Genomic DNA, 20,485 nt, shown 5'->3' with positions numbered 1-20,485 from the left:
AGGACCAGCATTTAAAGATTAAAGATGGGCTTTATTTGTCACATGAACATTGAAACATCAAAACATACAGCGAAGCGCCTAGTTTGCATCAATCAAATCAGCAAAGATTGTGCTGGAGTTCATCCAGAATTGTGTGTGTGTTACGCCGGATTGTGCAGGAGTTCGTCCAGAATTGTGTGTGTGTTACGCCGGATTGTGCAGGAGTTCGTCCAGAATTGTGTGTGTGTTACGCCGGATTGTGCAGGAGTTCGTCCAGAATTGTGTGTGTGTTACTCCGGATTGTGCTGGAGTTCGTCCAGAATTGTGTGTGTGTTACTCCGGATTGTGCTGGAGTCACTGCGTTTCTGTAGCACGCCGACAACTTACTAACCCTAACCCTAAGCCTTTGGAAGGTGGGAAGAAACCAGAGCTCGCGTGCTCACAGGAAGAACATACAAACCTTACAGACAGCAGCGGGAATTGAACCCCAGTTATTGGTGCCATAACAGTGTTAGGTCAGCCGTACTGTGTCACCCGCGGTATTTAATGCTCATCCCTGATCACCCTTGGGAAGATGGTGCTGAGCCACCTCCTTCACCCACTGCGTCTTTAAACATATAGCATAGAACAGTACAGGCCTTTCGGCCCACAATGTTGTGCTGGCCTTCTAACCTCCTCCATGATCAATCAAACCCTACCCTCCCACACAGCTTGCCACTTGTCCTGCTAAGAGTCTCTTAAATGCCCCGAATATACCCATTCACAACAGTGCATTCCAGACGCCCATCACTCTTTGTGTAAAAACAAAAACCTTCCTCTAACAATGTTGTCTATCGCCCTCCTGGGAAAAATACGTTGATTATCCACTCTATCTCTGCCTCTTTATCAAGTCACCTCTTCAAAGAGAAAAGCCCTAACTCACTCAACTTTTCCTCGTAAGACACGCTCTCCAATCCAGGCAGATTTCCCCTGCACTCTCTCTAAAGCTTCCACATTCACACCATCCTTGTGAGGTTGCTTCTACGATGCTCCTGGGCACGGAGTTCCAGGGTTCGGACACTGACAGCTGTTGGACCTAGAGATCATGTCCAGAAGGTTTTTCAGAAGGCAAGAATGAAATGTATGGTTACAGCCATTTTATTGGGGTTGATAACAAAGAAGTAACAGTAACCACACAAAATGCTGGTGGAACACAGCAGGCCAGGCTGCATCTATAGGGAGAAGCGCTGTCGATGTTTTGGGCTGAGACCCTTCGTCAGGACTAACCGAAAGGAGAGATAGTAAGAGATTTGAAAGTAGTGGGGGGAGGGGGAAATGCGAAACGATAGGAGAAGACCGGAGGGGGTGGGATGAAGCTAAGAGCTGGAAAGGTGATTGGCGAAAGTGATACAGAGCTGGAGAAGGGAAAGGATCATGGGACGGGAGGCCTCAGGAGAAAGAAAGGGGGGGGGGGAGCACCAGAGGGAGATGGAGAACAGGCAATCAACTAAATATGTCAGGGATGGGTTAAGAAGGGGAGGAGGGGCATTAACGGAAGTTAGAGAAGTCAATGTTCATGCCATCCTCTGCCAGTAACAGTAACCAATTCACTCTACTGCCAGAAAGAGGGAAAGGAGACAAAGAGATAAGTTGTGGTCACATTATACTAAAAACTAGTTTGATTAGAGAAACCTCATTGATAAGGGGCAGCCTGTGGAAAGGGGTTTGGGAGTTCTAGTGCACGATTGCCTAAAGGTGAGTTAGTAATAAGAAACGGCAAATGTAGCGTAAGCATTCATTTCGACTGGACTGGGATAAGGCATTTGTCTGACCATATTTGGAGTCTTGTCAGCAGTTTTGGGTCCCGTAACCGAGAAGGGATGTGCTGGAACTGGAGACGGTCCAGAGGAGGTTGATCCTGGGAATGAAAGGGTTAACAGATGAGCAGTGTTTGACGACTCACTGGACTTGAAACCTATTGAATGTTGCAAAGCCTAGATAGGGAGGACGTGGAGGATGTTTCCGTAGCAGGAGAGTCTAGGACCAGAGGGCACAGACTCAGAATAAAAGAATGTTCTTTTAGAACAAGGACAAGGAGAAAAGTTTTCAGCCTGAATGTGGTGGTTCTGTGGAATTAATTGCCACAGACAACTATGGAGGCCATTGGGTATATTTAAAGCAAGATTGATTAGTAAGGGCTTCAAACATGTGAAAGAGGCAGGAGAATGGGGTTGAGGGGGAAGGCAAGTCAGCCACGATTTACTGACAGAGTGGACTCGGTGTGCTGAACAGGCCAGTTCTGCTCCGGATGTCTTCTGGTGTTACGTTCTTGGGTTCAGTGGTGTGGCCGGCTGCAGAGAAACCACAGAACCGGCTCTGCTACAATTACTGAAAACTCACAGAGTATTTACAGACAAACAGGTAACCACATGAACATATAAGCAAGCGTAGAGAAAGTTGAACATGAGGAAAACAACCATTTCAACCCCAATCCAACACAACGAAGAGTGGAGAGGGATAGGTGGTGTTCACCTGAGCCTGCTGTCCTTGTCCTTCCTTACAGTCACACAGTCATAGAACACTACAGCTTAGAAACAGGCCCTTCAGCCCATCTAGTCCATGCTGAACCATTTAAATTGCCTACACTGACCTGTGTTGGGACCACAGCCCTCCAAACCCTTAGCATCCGTGTACCTGTCCAAACTTCTCTTAAATGTGGAAATTGATTTGCAGACACTTGCGTTGGCAGCTCGCTCCACTTTCTCACAACCCCCTGAGTGAAGGTGTTGCCATCATGTTCCCATTAAACTTTTCACCTATCTACACCCCTCATAACTTTGTATACCGGGGTGATTGTTATGTTTGTGGCCCAAGGTAGAAGGAGTCAATTTTAGAAAACCTAGCACATTTATTTTTCAACATCGTCCCCTCCTACATTTACACACTTAGTCCAGCGGTCGTGGAGCATACGGATCTTGGACCTCCAGAAAGTGTCCACAGCAGGGGTAATTGATAAGTTTGTGGCCTAAGGTAGAAGGAGATGAGTTATACAGCTCCCTTTACATGCACATGCAGTTCAACTCTTTGAGTGATTATGCAGAAAGTTTGAAGTTACTAACTCATCGGGGTGATTGATAAGTTCGTGGCCTAGGGTAGAAGGAGATGAGTTATTAACTTCAAACTTTCTGCATAATCACTCAAAGAGTTGACCTGCATGTGCATGCAACGAGAGCTGTATAACTCATCTCCTTCTACCTTAGGCCATGAACTTATCAATCACCCATCTGTGGACTCTTTCCGGAGGTCCAAGATCCGTATGCTCCACGACCGCTGGACTAAGTGTGTAAATGTAGGAGGGGACTATGTTGAAAAATAAATGTGCGAGGTCTTCTAAAATTGACTCCTTCTACCCTAGGCCACGAACATATCAATCACCCCTCGTAGCTCTATCAAATCTTCCCATATTCTAAGGAATGAAGTCCTAACCTATTCAACCTTTCCATGTAACTCAGGTCCACCAGTCCTGGCAACATCCTTGTAAATCTTCTTGACATCTTTCCTGTCGGTGGGTGACCAAATCTGTGTACCAAAACTACTCCAAATTAGGCCTCACCGGTTTCTTATATAACTTCAACATAACATCCCAACTCCTTCACTCAGTACTAAGGGGAATTAAGGGTTATGGGGAAAAGGCGGGTAGGTGGAGATGAGTCCATGGCCAGATCAGCCATGATCTTATTGAATGGCGGAGCAGGCTTGACGGGCTAGATGACTGACTCCTGCTCCTGTGTTTTTATGATCTATGAGGCATTGTGCCAGAAACTTTCTACCTACCTGTGTCGTGACTTTCAATGAATTGTGTACCTGTATTCCCAGATCCCTTTGTTCTACCACACTCCTCAGTGCCCTTCCGCTCACCGTGTTGAACCTACCCTGGTTGGTCTTCCCAAAGTGCAACAGCTCACACTTGCATTAGATCCCATCTGCCACTTTTCCAGATGGTCCAGCTCCCACGGCAAGCTTTCATAGTCTTCCTCGCTGTCCACTATGCCCCAATTTTGGTGTCCCTCTGCAAATTTGCTGATCCTATTAACCACATTATCATCTAGACAGTTGATATAGATGATAAACAACAACGGACCCAGCAGCAATCCCAGGGAAGCTATACTAGTCACAGGTCTCCAGTCAGAGAGCCAACCATCCACTGCCACTCTCTGGCTTCTCCCACAAAGCCAATGTCTAACCCAATTTACTACCTCATTCTGAATGCCAAGCAACTGAACCTTCCCGACCATCCTCCCATGTGGGACCTTGTCAAATGCTTGCTCAAGTCCATGCAGAAAATATCTACTTGGTGGCAGAGGTCATGGGTTTGGGAGGCGCTGTCACGCTAGACTAGTTGCCAGGACTACTGCCCAATAGTTCCAACGATCCGGGTTTGATCCATGTGGACCATGTGGCTTTCCCTGGGACTGCTGGTGCTTCCCAAATCTCAACGGCATATGAGCTGGAAGGTTAAATGGCCACTGGAAAATTGCCCCTCGTGTGTGAGTGGTAAAATCTGGGGTGAGTTAAAGGGTGTATGGGACGAACAGGTTACGTTATGGGAGAATGCCAGTTTTGTGAGTCAGTGGAAGATTCCAGCTGGAGTGAAAATCAATCAATTAATTTTAATTAACGCTGGAAGTCTGAAATAAAATGAGGAAGAAGTGAAACAACTCAGCAGGTCAGACAACATCTGTTTGAGGTCCGGGACCCATCATCAGAACTGAGGCAAAGAGGTGCGGAGGTTGAGGTGGTGGAGAAGACAGGGAGCACAGTGGGTGGAACGCAGGGAATTACCCTGATAGGATGGAATACCGTGGCATTTCGGGGCAGTGAAGGGTTAAATTGGAGGAGCCTTTGCCCATCCGTCATGAACACCTGCTTCCCAGAATTATTCCTTACAGCTCTCAAGATCAATCACGCACTTCTGAAGTTGTTTTCAAGTTTCTAGTAGAACATTAACATTGTTAATGATTCAAATGTCCAAATTCTGCTTTCTCACAGACAATAAAATCTACACTGCCACGCTCTATGGGTTCCAAAGCAGACAGGCGGATATCAAACGGAACTTCCAGGACCGTTCGTTCAGGATGGACGACTCTATTCCTGACTTGTTGAATGGTAAGGAGGACAGTTCAGTCATTCAGTAACGCTGTCATCTTTCTGAGAGAAGGTGCGAAACTTCACCAAAAATAGAAAATGTAGGAAACACTCAGGAAGCCAGGTAGCATCCGTGGAGAGAGAACTAGGTCATGACTCTCCAGTAGAGTGCATTCTCTCTCTAAGAACGCCAATAAGCTTGCAAACAGACCTATTCGGTAGCGAGTGGGTACCAACCCAGTTTACACCAATATTACATTAATACCATACCACCCCCCACCATTTCTTATCAACTCCCCCCAGATTCTACCACTCACCCACACACTAAGGGTATTTAAGGCCAACCAGCCCACTAACATGCACCTCCTTGGGATGTGGTAGGAAACCGGATGTCCTGGGAAAACCCTTGCAGCCATGGAGAACTAGCGAACTCCACACAGTCAGCACTGAAGGTCAGGATTGACCATGGGAGGCAGCAACCCTAGAAGCCGAATGTTTCCAGCACATTCTATTCCGGAAGGTCGCAGTGTCCCCTTACCTTAGCTCACGGGAGCACTGGACCACATCCGCAACAGGAGGGCTGCGTTAAACTCCTGATGCCCTCTGTCAGAAGAGGCTTGCAGCTCTTGGCACGATGCAAGCCGATGCATGTTTGGGCTTTCACACGAGGCTCGGTTACTAACAAGTCTGTGCACACTGTAACGCGTCTGGTGTTAGATTGGAACGTACTGCAGAATATAGAAAACAAACGCATTACAAGAGCTGAAAGAATTCTTGTGTAAGTAAAAACTGGTTCTGTTTAATTTCTTCCAAAAATGTTATGCTTATTTACATTGTTTTGCAGCATCTGTCTGATGGCCATTTACAACTGGAGTTTCATTCCAGTGCAGTCACTGAGAGTAACCAGTTCCATATTAATGACTGCAATATGTATCCAAGGTCTCAAATTTATTATCAAACTACATACATCTTCCCATACGCTACCCTGAGATTTATTTTCTTGTGGGCATTTAGAGAAAAATAAAATATACTATAGAATTTTGAAAAACTGCACATAAAGACCGACAAACAGCTGATGTGCAAAATAAACCAAATTGTGCAAATAAAGAAATAATACTGAGACTGTGAGATATCGAGTCCCTGAAAGTGAGTCCGTGGGTAGTGGAATCAGCACAGTGTTGTAGTGAGTGAAGTTATCAGAATCGATTCAGGAGCCTGATGATTGTAGTGTAATAGCGGCTCCTGAACCGCTGGTGTGGTCCCTGAGGCTTCTGTAGCTCCTTCCCGATTGTAATAACGAGCGGAGAGCATGGCCTGGGTGGTGGGGGTCCTTATGATGGATGATTCTTTCTTGTGGCAATGCTCCATGTCAGTTTGCTCAATGATGGAGTGGGCTTCTCCTGTGACGGACTCAGCTGTTTCCACCCCTTTCTGCAGACTTTTCCATGCCTGCTTTCATACCAGGCCACGAGGCAAACAGTTAGGATACTCTCCTCTCTGCATCTAAACAAGTTTGTCAAACTTTTAGTTGACATGCGAAGCCTAGGAAAACTTCTCAGGAAGCAGAGGCAGTGACGTGCCTTTGTGATGCCGGTCCCAGGACAGTTTCTCTGATAATGCAAAGGAATTTATAGTTATCGACCCTCTCCACCTCTGATCCCATAATGAGGACTGCCTCATGGAACTCCAGCCTCTTCCTTCTGTTGCCGATAATCAGATATTTGATCTTGCTGACTTTCAGTGAAAGGTTTTTGTGACACCATTCAGGCAGATCTCCCTCTCCCCCCCCCGCCCCCCAGGCCAGTTCTTCACCATCTTTCATTCGGTCCTCAGCAAACTTAAATACAGCATGAGGTGAGGTGTTATGTTGAAGTTGTCAAGGCCTAATTTGGAGTAGGTAGGTATGTCGCATCCAGAATTATTTCCAGGTAGCGGACGATTTCCTTCCACGCTGCTCTGACATATTGGGAAGTTACAGGAGTGGCTTCTGCCAAGTGAGTTTTTTTAAGAGATCACCAGCTGGATTCGAACTCGGGACCTCTCGCCCCGACGTCCAGCGCTGATGTCACTACGTCACCAGCTGGCACCTACCTGATGTAAATAAAATTGAAAGAGTGCAGTGAAAATTTACAAGGATGTTGCCAGAACTTGAGGACATGAGTTATAAGGGGAGGTTGAATAGGTCAGGATTTTATTCCCTAGAGTGTGGAGGCTGAGGGGAGATTTGATAGAGATGTACAAAATTATGAAGGGTATAGATAGGGTAAATATCTATAGATAGGCTTTTTCCATTTAGGTTGGGTGAGACTAGAACTAGAGGTCATGGGCTAAGTGTGAAAGGTGAAAGTTTTAAGGGGAACATGACTGGGATCTACCCCATGACAGAGGTATGGAGGGCTATGGTCCCAGTGCGGGTAGGTTAATGGTTCGGCCAAAGGTCCTGTTTCTGGAGTGTTACCACATTTAGTTGTACTTACACACACAGTGATAGGTATAAAGCAAGTAGAGCAGGTGGCCTAGCACATAGACGCTGGTGTGGAGGAAACATTGCCAATCTGTACTGACTGGGGTCTGTAACTGAGGAAATTGAGGATCCAGTTGCCCAGGTCTGGGAGCAGAGAGATGATTAAGTTCTCGTTATATATATTGTCACAAACTTGAGAAAGTCTGCAGATGCTGGAAATCCAGAGCAACACACAGAAAATGCTGGAGAAACTCAGCAGGCCAGGCAGCATCTGTGGAAATGAATAAACAGTCGACGTTTTGGGCCGAGACTCTTCATCAGGACTGGAAATGGAGGGAAGACCAGAATGAAAAGGTGGGGGAAGGGAAGGAGGATGGCTAGAAGTTGATAGGTAAAACCAGGTGTGTGTGAAAGGTAAAGGGCTGGAGAGGAAGGAATCTGATAGGAGAGGAGAGTGGACCATGGGAGAAAGGGAAGGAGGAGGGGACCCAGGGGGAAGTGATAGGTAAGAAGAGGTAAAAGAACAGAGTGGGGAATAGAAGAAGAGGGGAGGTTGGGCAGCAGTTGTTTTATCGGAAGGGGAAATCGATATTCATTCCATCAGGTTGGAGGCTGTCGAGATGGAATATAAGGTGTTGCTCCTCGACCTCAAGAATGACTTCATCTTGGCAAGATGAACTTCAAGAGGAGCCCATGGACTGATATGTCAGAATGGGAATGGGAATTAAAATGCTTGGCCACTGGGAGGTTCCGCTTTTGTCGGATGAAAAGGAGGTACTTACAAACCGCCCCCCAACTTACGACAGGGCACACTGATATAGAGGAGTCCTTATCAGGAGCTCCAGACGCAACAGATGACCCAGCAGATTTATAGGTGCACTGGTGCCTCGCCTGGAAGGATTGTTTGGGGCCCTGAATGGAGGTGAATGGGTAGGTGCAGCACGTAGGCTGAAGGGAATCGTGCTGGGGCTGGGGAGGGACGAGTGATCTCTGCAAAAAGTGGAGGGAGTTTGGTGGTAGGGTGCCTTTGGAGATGGCAGACGTTGAGGAGGATGATGAGTTGGATGTGGAGGTTCAGGGAGTGGTAGGTGAGGACAAGAGGAACTCTATCCCTGTTAAGGCGATGGGAAGATGGGGTGAGTGTGGATGTTCGTGAATGTGAGTGAGTGTAGCATCAATAATGGAGGAAGGGAGACCCTGTCCTTTGTCCTCTCTGATGTCCTGGTAAAGAAAGCCTTATCCTGGGAACAGGCAAAGGAACTGAGAAAAGGGAATAGCATGTTCACAGAGGGAAGAGGCATAGTCAATATTATCATGGGAAGTGTTGGGTTTACAGAAGATGTTGGTTGACAGTTTGTCTCAAAAGAGGAAGACAGACAGACAGACAGACTTTATTGATCCGGAGGGAAATTGTGTTTCGTTACAGTCGCACCAACCAAGAATAGTGTAGAAATATAGCAATATAAAACCATAAATAATTAAATAATAATAGGTAAATTATGCCAAGTGGAAATAAGTCCAGGACCAGCCTATTGGCTCAGGGTGTCTGACACTCCAAGGGAGGAGTTGTAAAGTTTGATGGTCACAGGCAGGAATGACTTCCTATGACGCTCAGTGTTACATCTCGATGGAATGAGTCTCTGGCTGAATGTACTCCTGTGCCTAACCAGTACATTATGGAGTGGATGGGAGTCATTGTCCAAGATGGCATGCAACTTGGACAGCATCCTCTTTTCAGACACCACCGTCAGAGAGTCCAGTTCCACCCCCACAACATCACTGGCCTTACGAATGAGTTTGTTGATTCTGTTGGTGTCTGCTACCCTCAGCCTGCTGCCCAGCACACAACAGCAAACATGATAGCACTGACCACCACAGACTCATAGAACATCCTCAGCATCGTCCGGCAGATGTTAAAGGACCTCAGTCTCCTCAGGAAATAGAGACGGCTCTGACCCTTCTTGTAGACAGCCTCAGTGTTCTTTGACCAGTCCAGTTTATTGTCCATTCGTATCTCCAGGTATTTGTAATCCTCCACCATGTCCACACTGACCCCTTGGATAGAAACAGGGGTCACCGGTGCCTTAGCCCTCCTCAGGTCCACCACCAGCTCCTTGAAAGCTAGAAAGGGGAGGGACGTGTCAGAAATGGATCAAGTGAACTTAAAGGGCAGGGTGGAAGTCGGAGACAAAGTTGATTTAATTGACAAGCTCAGCATGGGTGCAGGAAGCAGCACCAATGCAGGTGTCAGCGTACTGAAGGAAGAGTTCAAGAGCATTACCAGGGAAGCTTGGAACATGGACTCTTCTACATAGCCTACAGAGCCATATCATCATCAGTAACTTTTAAAAGGGAGTGCGATACACTCTTGAAAGGAGAGTAAATCCGGAAGTGTGGACAATGTGCATGTGGATGAAGTAATTAATTGGATAATGGTTTCAAAGATAAATGATAGAGGAAATGATGGATTCGACACTAAACACATGAAATGAAAATATGCTGTAGTAGAAAACTGGTATAATTTTATGTAATTATATTTGAGTTTAAATATATGATAAGATTGGGTTATCTGTGTAATTAAGGGTAGTTTTAGTAATGCTCTTCTCTGGGGAAGCTCTGTTCAAAGGGAGATAGTGTAATCCCCTTCCTCTGACTCTCTCTGAGCACATTTGCCCTTGTGAATATCTGTTTAATGTTTCCTTTGTGATTTAGCTGATCACATTATTAGTCTCTGTGCACAGCAGAGACATTCCTGAGCCCGGAGCTGAGTGTGAGGCTCCCAAAGCCAAGCCTATCAGACGATAGTGTGAAGTGCTCCCCTTTCACGTCGTGTTTGAGCTGAGGCCCAGCCTTATCCAGCAGGCTGTAGGCTGGCCCTCGACATGAGTTTCCAACCAGAATCCGGATTAATTGTAGTGCTCTCATTTCCAATTCTGGGCCGTGCACGAAGAACGGAAAGACATTCTTTGTCTGCAGTAGTACTCCTGAGGCCAGAGTGAAAGGTGTGGGATCCAGTCCCATTGCAGCAGCAGGGGAATTAAATCGATTAACATTGATGATGAGTTGCCAGAACGTAAGTGGTGGGGGGGAGGTACATTTGAAGATGTGCCGGGCAGGTGAGAGAGCGGACTGTGCCTGGATGGTGATGGCAGCAGACAGACCAGAGGAGTTTAAAAGGCTCTTAGATAGACACATCTAAGGCAATGTTCTACGGTCCAACAATCCCCTTACTATCTACAAATACTAGGGCTGATTTCCAATGGCCATTTGACCTCTTTGGGATGTTGGGAGCAAACAGAGCACCTCTGGAAGAGTCTCGCTTGGTCATTGGGGAGTGTACAAATCAGACGTCAGAATCCACCCTGGGCCCCTGGAGCTGTGCACAACCAGGTGATCATGAAGCTGTAGAGCTTTTACCCGGGGCAAACCCACACGGTCATGGGGAGAATGTACACTATCCTTACAGACAACAGCAGGAATCGAACTCCGATCTTACACCCGGCGTACTGTAAAATCCATACAGACAACAGCGGGAATCGAACTCCGATCTTACGCCCGGCGTACTGTAAAATCCTTACAGACAACAGCGGGAATCGAACTCCGATCTTACACCCGGCGTACTGTAAAATCCGTACAGACAACAGCGGGAATCGAACTCCGATCTTACACCCGGTGTACTGTAAAATCCTTACAGACAACAGCGGGAATCGAACCCTGATCTTACAACCGGCGTACTGTAAAACCCATACAGACAACAGCGGGAATCGAACCCTGATCTTACAACCGGCGTACTGTAAAATCCGTACAGACAACAGCGGGAATCGAACTCCGATCTTACACCCGGCGTACTGTAAAATCCTTACAGACAACAGCGGGAATCGAACCCTGATCTTACAACCGGCGTACTGTAAAATCCTTACAGACAACAGCGGGAATCGAACCCTGATCTTACAACCGGCGTACTGTAAAATCCGTACAGACAACAGCGGGAATCGAACCCTGATCTTACATCCGGCATACTGTAAAATCCATACAGACAACAGTGGGAATCGAACTCCGATCTTACACCCGGCGTACTGTAAAATCCGTACAGACAACAGCGGGAATCGAACCCCGATCTTACACCCGGTGTACTGTAAAATCCGTACAGACTGCAGCGGGAATCGAACCCTGATCTTACACCCGGCGTACTGTAAAATCCGTACAGACAACAGTAGGAATCGAACTCCGATCTTACAGCCGGCATACTGTAAAATCCGTACAGACAACAGCGGGAATCGAACCCCGATCTTACACCCGGCGTACTGTAAAATCCGTACAGACAACAGCGGGAATCGAACCCCGATCTTACACCCGGTGTACTGTAAAATCCATACAGACAACAGTAGGAATCGAACCCCGATCTTACACCCGGCGTACTGTAAAATCTATACAGACAACAGCGGGAGTCGAACTCCGATCTTACGCCCGGCGTACTGTAAAACCCATACAGACAACAGTAGGAATCGAACCCCGATCTTACACCCGGTGTACTGTAAAACCCATACAGACAACAGTGGGAATCGAACTCCGATCTTACACCCGGCGTACTGTAAAATCCGTACAGACAACAGCGGGAATCGAACTCCGATCTTACATCCGGCGTACTGTAAGGCAGCGTGCTGACTGCTATGCCACTGTATCGCCCTGTGTAGTTTAGCTATTTTTGTAGTTTCATTCTCACACCATAAATCGTACCGTGTCATAAGCTGCTCTTGTCAGGAAATTTCCCTCTCTGTCTACTTTGAGTTTTCAGTTTAGTACTCACAGTTTCTTTGTCTTTATTCATCTTGTCTTTGTCGTCTTCCAGTGAATTTGCTACTGTTATTTATGCATTATTCCTGACTTTGGCCGAGCCTCCTGGGCAGGAAAACCGTGCCACAGATCCGGTTTGGAAATGCCGATGATGGAAGCTCTCCTAAACACTACAACTCATCTAACAACTCAGGATGAAATCATTGTGTTAATGGACATCTCTCTGAAATAGTCCAGTGTCCCTGCAGGCTTCAAGGTAGCCACCGTCATTCCAGTGGCCAGAGAACAATGGCAACTGGCTGGAATGATTACTGCCCACTGGACTCACTTTATCAATCATGAACTGGACTGGTCAAAGAACACTGAGGCTGTCTACAAGAAGGGGCAGAGTCGTCTCCATTTCCTGAGGAAACTGAGGTCCTTTAACATCTGCCGGACGATGCTGAGGATGTTCTACGAGTCTGTGGTGGCCAGTGCTATCATGTTTGCTGTTGTGTGCTGAGGCAGCAGGCTGAGGGTAGCAGACACCAACAGAATCAACAAACTCATTCACAAGGCCAGTGATGTTGTGGGGGTGGAACTGGACTCTCTGATGGTGGTGTCTGTAAAGAGGATGCTGTCCAAGTTGCATGCCATCTTGGACAATGTCTCCCATCCACTCCATAATGTACTGGTTAGGCACAGGAGTACATTCAGCCAGAGACTCATTCCACCGAGATGTAACACTGAGCGTCATAGGAAGTAATTCCTGCCCGTGGCCATCAAACTCTACAACTCCTCCCTCAGAGTGTCAGACACCCTGAGCCAATAGGCTGGTCCTGGACTAATTTCCACTTGGCATAACTTACTTATTATTATTTAATTGTTTATGGTTTCATATTGCTATATTTCTACACTATTCTTGGTTGGTGCGGCTGTAATGAAACCCAATTTCCCTCGGGATCAATAAAGTATGTCTGTCTGTCTGTCTGTCTGTCTGTCTGTCTGACAGTTGAGCAGTTGATATTGAATCTTCCAAAATCCCAGCTTCCAGCTACATAGGATCTTTTCCAGTTTGCCCACCAGTCAAACCAATCCACTGATATTGCCGTGGCATTGGTCCTCCTCACCATCCCGTCCCACCTAGAAAACGATGCATTATAGACCAGGATGTTCATCGATTTCAGCTCAGTGTTTGATACAATCATACCTCAGGGGCTGGTGGATAAACTGTCCTCGCTGGGACTCAACGCTCCTCTCTGTAACTTCTTGACGGAAAGACCCCAGTCAGTCTGAGTTGGCAGCAACACCTCAAGCTAAGTCATGCTGAGCACTGGTGCCCCCAGGGTTGTGTGTTCAGTCCACTGCTGGCTCTCAACTGCCCTGCCCGGTTCATCTCCAGCCACATCCTCAAGTTCACTGATGGGCCTCATCAGCAACAATGATGAGTCTGGTACAGAGAGGAGGTAGACAGGCTTGTCAAATGGAGAGAGCGACCTGAGTCTCAACGTCGACAAGACTAAAGAGATGATTATAGACACGAGTAAAATGCAGGTTGACCACTCTCCAGTGCACCTGAATGGCTCTGCCGTGGAGAGAGTGAAGAGCACAAAGTTCGTTGGTGTGCAAATAGCGGATGATCTAACCTGGACCCACAACACCTCCTCACTGGTCACAGCAGCGTCTACACTTCCTGGGGTGTGCGAGGCTCCCTGTCCCCATAACAACTTCCTACAGGAACACCGGTGCAATTGTTCTGTCTGACTGCATCATTGTGTGGTACAGAAGCTGCAAGGCATTGGACGGCAAGACCCTACAGAGGACAGTAAAAACTGCACACAGGATCCCTCCTCCCTATTTCCCCATTTACTGGGAGCGTTGCCGACGAAGGGCCTGAGGCATTGCTGAGCATCCCTACACCCATCCCACAGTCTCTTTGACACCTACGGCAGGAAGACTAGGACTGCCAGACTGGGTAACAACTTCTCCGAGCTCTGAGCTGAGCTCTTCTGGCAGATTATTGCAGATTACAGCATCTCCGCTTTCTTATGTCTTCATTTCATTGTCCTGGTTCAGAGTCCCGAGTTTAAAATCAAAGACAAAGTCAAGTTTATTGCTATATACACAAGTACAGGCGCAATAAAAAAACATCAGTGTCACAGGTACCTACTGGCATTTACAAGAAAAACATAAATTTATATTGATTACAAGTTTTACAAGAGGAACACTATCATAACAAAAAAGACAAGGTCCATTTTAGTGCAGGTGATCAGAACTTGGCTGTACTCTGCTGATTAGGGTTGAACCCGTTGGTTCAAGAATCAAATAGTTGAAGGGAAGCAGCTGTTCTGAATCTATGGGGTGGAACTTCAGGCCTCTGTACCTCCTGCCCAATGGTAGATGCAAGAAGATGGAATGGGCTGGATGGTGGGGATCGGTGATGTCAGATGTTGCCATCTTGAGTCAGTACCTGCTGTAGGTACCATCTGGATTGGCCTGGTGATGGATGTAACTTTCTTGAGGCAGCACCTGCTGATGGTGGGGAGGGATAGCCACTGAATCCACCTCAGTGAAATGGAAACAGAACGCTGGGAATGGGATGAGACTGGCTCTTAAAGGAGTCTGTGCTGGTCCACACCCACCACTCACAGCCTCTGTTGATGTGTCTCGTGCGTTTGTCTCAGTCAGCGACTCTTACGCGTGCTCACTGCTCTCTCTCTTCATTCCAGAGCCAGACTTCATCGACTCAGTGTTACTGAGGGAGAGTGTCAACAGCTCTGTGGGTGACGACGACAAGATTTACCTGTTCTTCACGGAGAAGCTGAGGGAAGAGAATGCATTTAATGGAAAGCCGCTGGTGACCAGGGTGGCCCGGATTTGCAAGGTAAGAGGATGCCTGTGGTGATGGAGCACAGTGTAACAGGTTATGAAAAGCATGGATCTATGCACAGGCGCAATGTTGTGTCAACCTCCATTGCCACTTTCCGCTCTAGGGAAATGAGGACAAAACCTGGGTAGATTCAGGGACAACTGAACCACTGAATCAGTTGACTTGGAAGGCAGAACATGAAGTTACTTTCAGTATTGTCTCATCAAGAAAACACAAATATCTCACTGGTCTTGAAGTGGCACTAAGTGTTGAAGTTTATTGTCCTTCTGTTGTGTTACTTTGAGTGGTACTTTAAAGGAGATATTGAACAGATCAATTTTTGATTGATGGAACATAGAGCAGTATGCACAGTGCGGACTCACAATGTGTTCACCTTTTAACCTACTCCAAGATCAGTTAGGCTCCACATAATCCTCCATTTTTCTTTCATCCGTGTGCCTTTCTAAGATTGTCTTACATGTCCCTCATGTATCTGCAGGACCCCTGCACTGCCCACTCTGAGTAACAAAAAAAATACCTCTGACATCCCCCTTTACTTTCCTCCAATCAGCTTAAGATGATGCCTCCTTGTATTAGCCATTTCCAGCCTGGGCAAAAAGGCATTGGTTGTCTGCTCTAACAATACCTTTTACCTTATTCACCTCAAACAAGCTGTCTCTCATCCTTCTTTGGTCTAAAGAGAAAAGGCCAGTTTTCTCACCCTCTCCTCATAAAACTGTCCAATCCAGGCAGTATCTTGGTAAATCTCCTCTGCACCGTTTCTATACCTTCCACATCCTTCCTATAATGAGGTGACCAGAAATGAACACAATACTCAAAGTGTGGTCTAACCGGAGTTATAAAGCTGCAACATTACCTCACGGTTCTTAACTCAGTTACCTAATACCTAACTCAGTTCCCGAACTAATGAAGGCCAGCACACCAAACACCTTCTTAACCATCTGTCAAATTGTGTGTGGCAATTTTGAGTGGTGTATGAATGTGAACCTCAGGGTCCCTCGGTTCTTCTGCACTGCTAAGAATCCTGCCATTAACCCTGCCTTCAAATTTGTTCTTTCTTCTCATTTTTCCAGATTGAACTCTATTAATTCAATATTTCCTTGAACTAGCAATTGATTGTCCATTTCCCTGCATAGATGCTGCCTGAACTGCTCCACATTTCCAGCATCAGCAGCCAATTTTGCCCCATTGCTCAAGTTACAAATGACCATATGAAAGGTCAGTGACCTTAAAAGTTATTTCACCTCTGTGGATGCTGCCTTACCTTATGAATATTTTCAGCTCTTTATGGCTTTATTGCAGATTTTCCAGCAACTATAGCATTCTGCACTCAGTCACGTTACAGCCAGTAATTCACAGTTTTGTATCCACAAGTGTGACGGAGTTTTAAAAGATTAACAGTAGTAGTGTGATTGCTCAAGATGACTATGATGTTTTCCTAAAGCGTTGCGTTCCCTTAATGGAGAACGCCTGTGTGTGACGTTGTTTAACATGGGGAGGCTGATGCACAGGCCCTGACAGATCGGGGTCGGAGTCCAGTGGCATGGAGTGCAGGAGGACTGGGGACCCCTCACTGATGCAGCCTCCCTCCACCTTCTCTGCCATGGTGATGTGTCATCATCTTCCGCCAGCTCCACCGCTTTGGTCTTGGTTGGATTGCCCTTTGACCTTACCGCCATGGGTGACCCTATCAGGAGCTAAGCTCCAGACAGCATCATACTCAGGATCTCACAAGCCTGTCCACCACGACTAGGTGACGATCCTTGGAAAAGCTTTAACTCATTAGCTTTATATCTCACATGCCCGTCGAAACATGCAGTGAAATGTTTCACTTTCTGTCAAATCAAATCAGCAAGGTTTTTGCTGGGCCGCCCACGAGTGTCACTATGCTGCTGACACCAACTTATCCACGGCCACTCCGTTTGGCTTTGAGTTTCTCTTCATGACCTTTTTGGTTAAAATAATTCATGATAACATTTAACACATTGCTGAGGAATTCATAACTTTCTGCTTTGTGCTTTGATGGATGATTTACTGTGGTTTTCTCTAAACCATAACTGAGTCATGAAAAATGGATCTGGTATCAGCGTGTTCAAACTGATAAGAAGCAGCTATGAACAGAGGATTACCAAGGACACGTCCTGAGTACAAGGATTCTGAGCTTGCACCACAAGGAAAGAGTAACTTTACAAATATATGTAGCAAGGGTGAGTTCTGCACTTGGGAAGATCCGGAGGGTTTGCATTTAAAGTGAGAGGGGGAAAGTTGGAAGGAGATGTGTGGGGCAAGATTTTTTGTTACACGGAGTGGTGGGTGCTGTCTTGCTTTGTAACTCTAGAAACTAATCGAGAGGAAAACACAGGAGCCAGGATATTTGCCTACTTAGATTTTTTTTAGTGAGGCGTTCCCCTTCCCATATGACGTGTTGGCGTAATTATGTATGCCATTTGCGTACTTTTACATATAACCCATAATGAATTATGTAAACAAACAAGGAATGTTTGAACAAACAATATATTTACACTATTACTCCAATGTTACTGAAATATTGAAATGCTGAAATGATACACTACAGGTATCAGCGGTGGAGGGAATTTCACAGTTAATGACAGGATTCATAACAGTGATGATGTATAGAGGGACAGAGTCATAGAGACATACAGCCCAGAAACAGGCTCTTTGGCCCATCTAGTCCATGCCAAACTGTTCTTCTGCCTGATCTGATCGCCCTTTATGCTCCTCACATCCATGTACCTATCCACATTTATCTTAAATGTTAAAATTAAACCTGTATCCACCACTTCTGCTGGCAGCCTATTACACACTCACCGCGCTCTGAGTGAAGGATTTCCTCCTCGCGCTCCCCTTAAACTTTTCACCTTTCACCCTTCACCCATGCTCTCTAATTCTAGGCTCATCCAGCCTGAGGGGATGAAAGCCTGCCTGTATCCCTCCTAATTTTGTACGCCTCTGCCAGATCTCCTGTGCTCTAGGGAAAAACCTTCCCCTGTGACTCAGATCCTCCAGTTCCAGGGACATCCTTGTCGCTTATGAATTTTGGGTCTAGGTGGGAGCTTCCTGAGAAAGCAGCTTCACAAGTCGATGGGGTGGAAAAGAGGTCACGTGGCACTCTCGCCCTTGTTAGTCAAGGCACTGCGTTCAGGATTGGGGAAGTTTTATAAAACCGGAGAATTGTATTCGGTTCTGATCGCCCCACTACAGGAAGGATGCTGAGGCTGGGGAGAGGGTGCAGAATAGGTTTAACAGGGCACAGCCTGGATTAGAGGGCATGCGATATAATGAGATGTTTTCCAAACTTGGGTTGTTTTCTGTGGAGTGAAGGAAGACCTAAGGTAAGTTTCTATATAATTATCTGAGAGATAAATGAAGCACATAGCAGGGTTGAAAGGTGAAGTGCGAGGGGAGTGTGTGGCGGCGTCTGTGGGTGTTGATGGAGCCAGATACAACAGAACTGTCTGTGAGGCTCTTGCATAGGCAAACATATTTACAGAGAATGGTGGGATAGGGACCGTGCACAGAGACAAGAGATTAGGAGATAAAGCTTAGTCAGCTTGGCACAGTACTGTGGGCTGGAGGGCCTGCCCCTTCCTGTGCTAAGTCTATTCCAGATTTTCTTTTCAGTAAGGATTGGAATTGAAAACACAGGTATCAGCGACCATGCCATTTCTGGCTTATTCAGACTCTGTGGAACGTTACTAATATCCTCTGGGGTGGCACAGTTGTGTAGTGGTTAGCACGATGCTTCACACCTCCAGCGTGGTTAATTCATGCAGATTATTGGCTGCTTTCTCCTTACCTCATGGATAGGCACCGTCAATTTCCGTTGCTGTTTGTAAGGAGTTTCTGTTTTCTCTCCCCCTGAGCCCGTGGCTTCCTCTGGAGCTCTGACGTATATGGTAGTCAGGGTTAATGAGTTGTGGGCTTGCTGTGTTGGTGCCAGGGCACTGCCCAGCACAGACCTCACTGATTTGATCTACCTTATCACGTCAGACCAGCCACCAACATTGAGCTGGGTTCACTTTAGTGTCTGGTCTGACGTGATAAGGTAATTAAATAGAGGATTTTAGTGTGCTTTGTCTTCAGGTCTTGGAGTTCAATAAATGTTACAGTTTTCTTAAACTTGAAAGGCCTCACGACGTGTTAGTTGTGAAAGCCTACAGTAGTAGTATTGCGACTGTTGGAGTGGAGTACGATGTTCGAAGGGGTTGTCTGTACTGCTGGGTCCTCAGGTGGGGTAGAGGCCGGCCGATGCAGTGTGAGTGGTTGCATTGTTCAAACAATGTGAGTAGCTCTCGATTAAATGCAGTGGCTCTGGGCGCGTGGGAGATTGTTAAATCAACACTGTCTATTGAAACCTCCAGGGTGAAGATCAAAATGACCTTTTCTGTGATTTCGAAACAGCAACTTCAATGTGCTTTGAGGCATGTTGCACTTTGCTCTTTGTGCTGTTGACTGTGTCTATCTGTGAGATAAGTGGAAAGCAACCAATAATCTGCAGGCATTTGGTAGGGTGGGTCTCTCCGTCACATGGAGAGAATTCAGATTTCCTTGTCCTTGCCCCTGCGTGGTTTAATATTGGACAATGTTGCTTAATGTGTCATTGAGTTCAATATAAACATACACTATCTTAAAGGTCTTTATTAGCCTCCTATCTAGCAGGACAAGGTGCAGTGCTGCCTTGAAATTCCTCTTTCTATTAGCACAGTTTCTCATGTACCGTAGATTCCGGACTACAGAGCGCACCTGATTAAAAGCCGCTGGCTCTAATTTTAGAAATAAAATCAATTTTTTAATTGTACAGGCCGCACCAGATTTTAGGCCGCACCGGATTTTAGGCCGCACCGGATTTTCGGCCGCAGGTGTCCCACGTTGTAATATGAGATATTTACACAGAAAGATATTACACGTGAGGATTTTTTAACTTTTAATTAAATCCATATGGTAACAAAAACAAATACATATTGCAAATGCTTTTTTTTGAACCGTCCCCTTAACGCGGCTACTTTTAAATATACGTTGCGTATACTTCTTTACTGAACAACATTCCAATATCTCCTAACGACTGGTAAAAAATATATATACTGCAGCCTACCAGGAAAAGTTATTGATCGCCTTTAACTTAAAAGCAGCGTTCGCTCAGATCCAAAGCCGCTCGCGTAATGCGCTCCCTCCCTCCGTCCCGTTTTATCGCAAACTGGCATTTTTCCCACAAGACGCGGCGAAACCGGGTGTGA

At 46.3% G+C, this 20,485-nt stretch overlaps 1 protein-coding gene and 1 long non-coding RNA gene across 5 annotated transcripts in view; one reads left to right on the top strand and one right to left on the bottom strand.

Annotated features, from left to right (window-relative positions):
- Nucleotides 1-20,485, top strand: part of sema4gb (sema domain, immunoglobulin domain (Ig), transmembrane domain (TM) and short cytoplasmic domain, (semaphorin) 4Gb) — a 237,962-nt gene that overhangs the window by 118,963 nt on the left and 98,514 nt on the right. For all 4 annotated transcript variants that reach the window (XR_012096070.1, XM_073026894.1, XM_073026896.1 and 1 more), the window contains exons 7-8: nt 5,008-5,124; nt 15,070-15,224. Coding sequence is in view for 3 of the 4 variants with exons in the window: in XM_073026894.1 (XP_072882995.1) it covers nt 5,008-5,124; nt 15,070-15,224 (272 nt within the window). In the remaining variant the exon portion in view is untranslated. The remainder of the gene's footprint in view (nt 1-5,007; nt 5,125-15,069; nt 15,225-20,485) is intronic.
- LOC140715136 (uncharacterized) lies at nt 2,127-19,144 on the bottom strand. Its single transcript, XR_012096071.1, has 3 exons — nt 19,048-19,144; nt 5,642-5,831; nt 2,127-2,309 (listed from the first exon to the last, which is right to left on the bottom strand). It is a non-coding gene; the product is annotated as an uncharacterized lncRNA (long non-coding RNA).

This window comes from Hemitrygon akajei, chromosome 23 (genome assembly GCF_048418815.1).
Source record: "Hemitrygon akajei chromosome 23, sHemAka1.3, whole genome shotgun sequence".
NCBI lineage: Eukaryota > Metazoa > Chordata > Chondrichthyes > Myliobatiformes > Dasyatidae > Hemitrygon > Hemitrygon akajei.
Note: the sequence above shows the minus strand (reverse complement) of the source record. Positions and strands in the feature narration are given on the sequence as shown.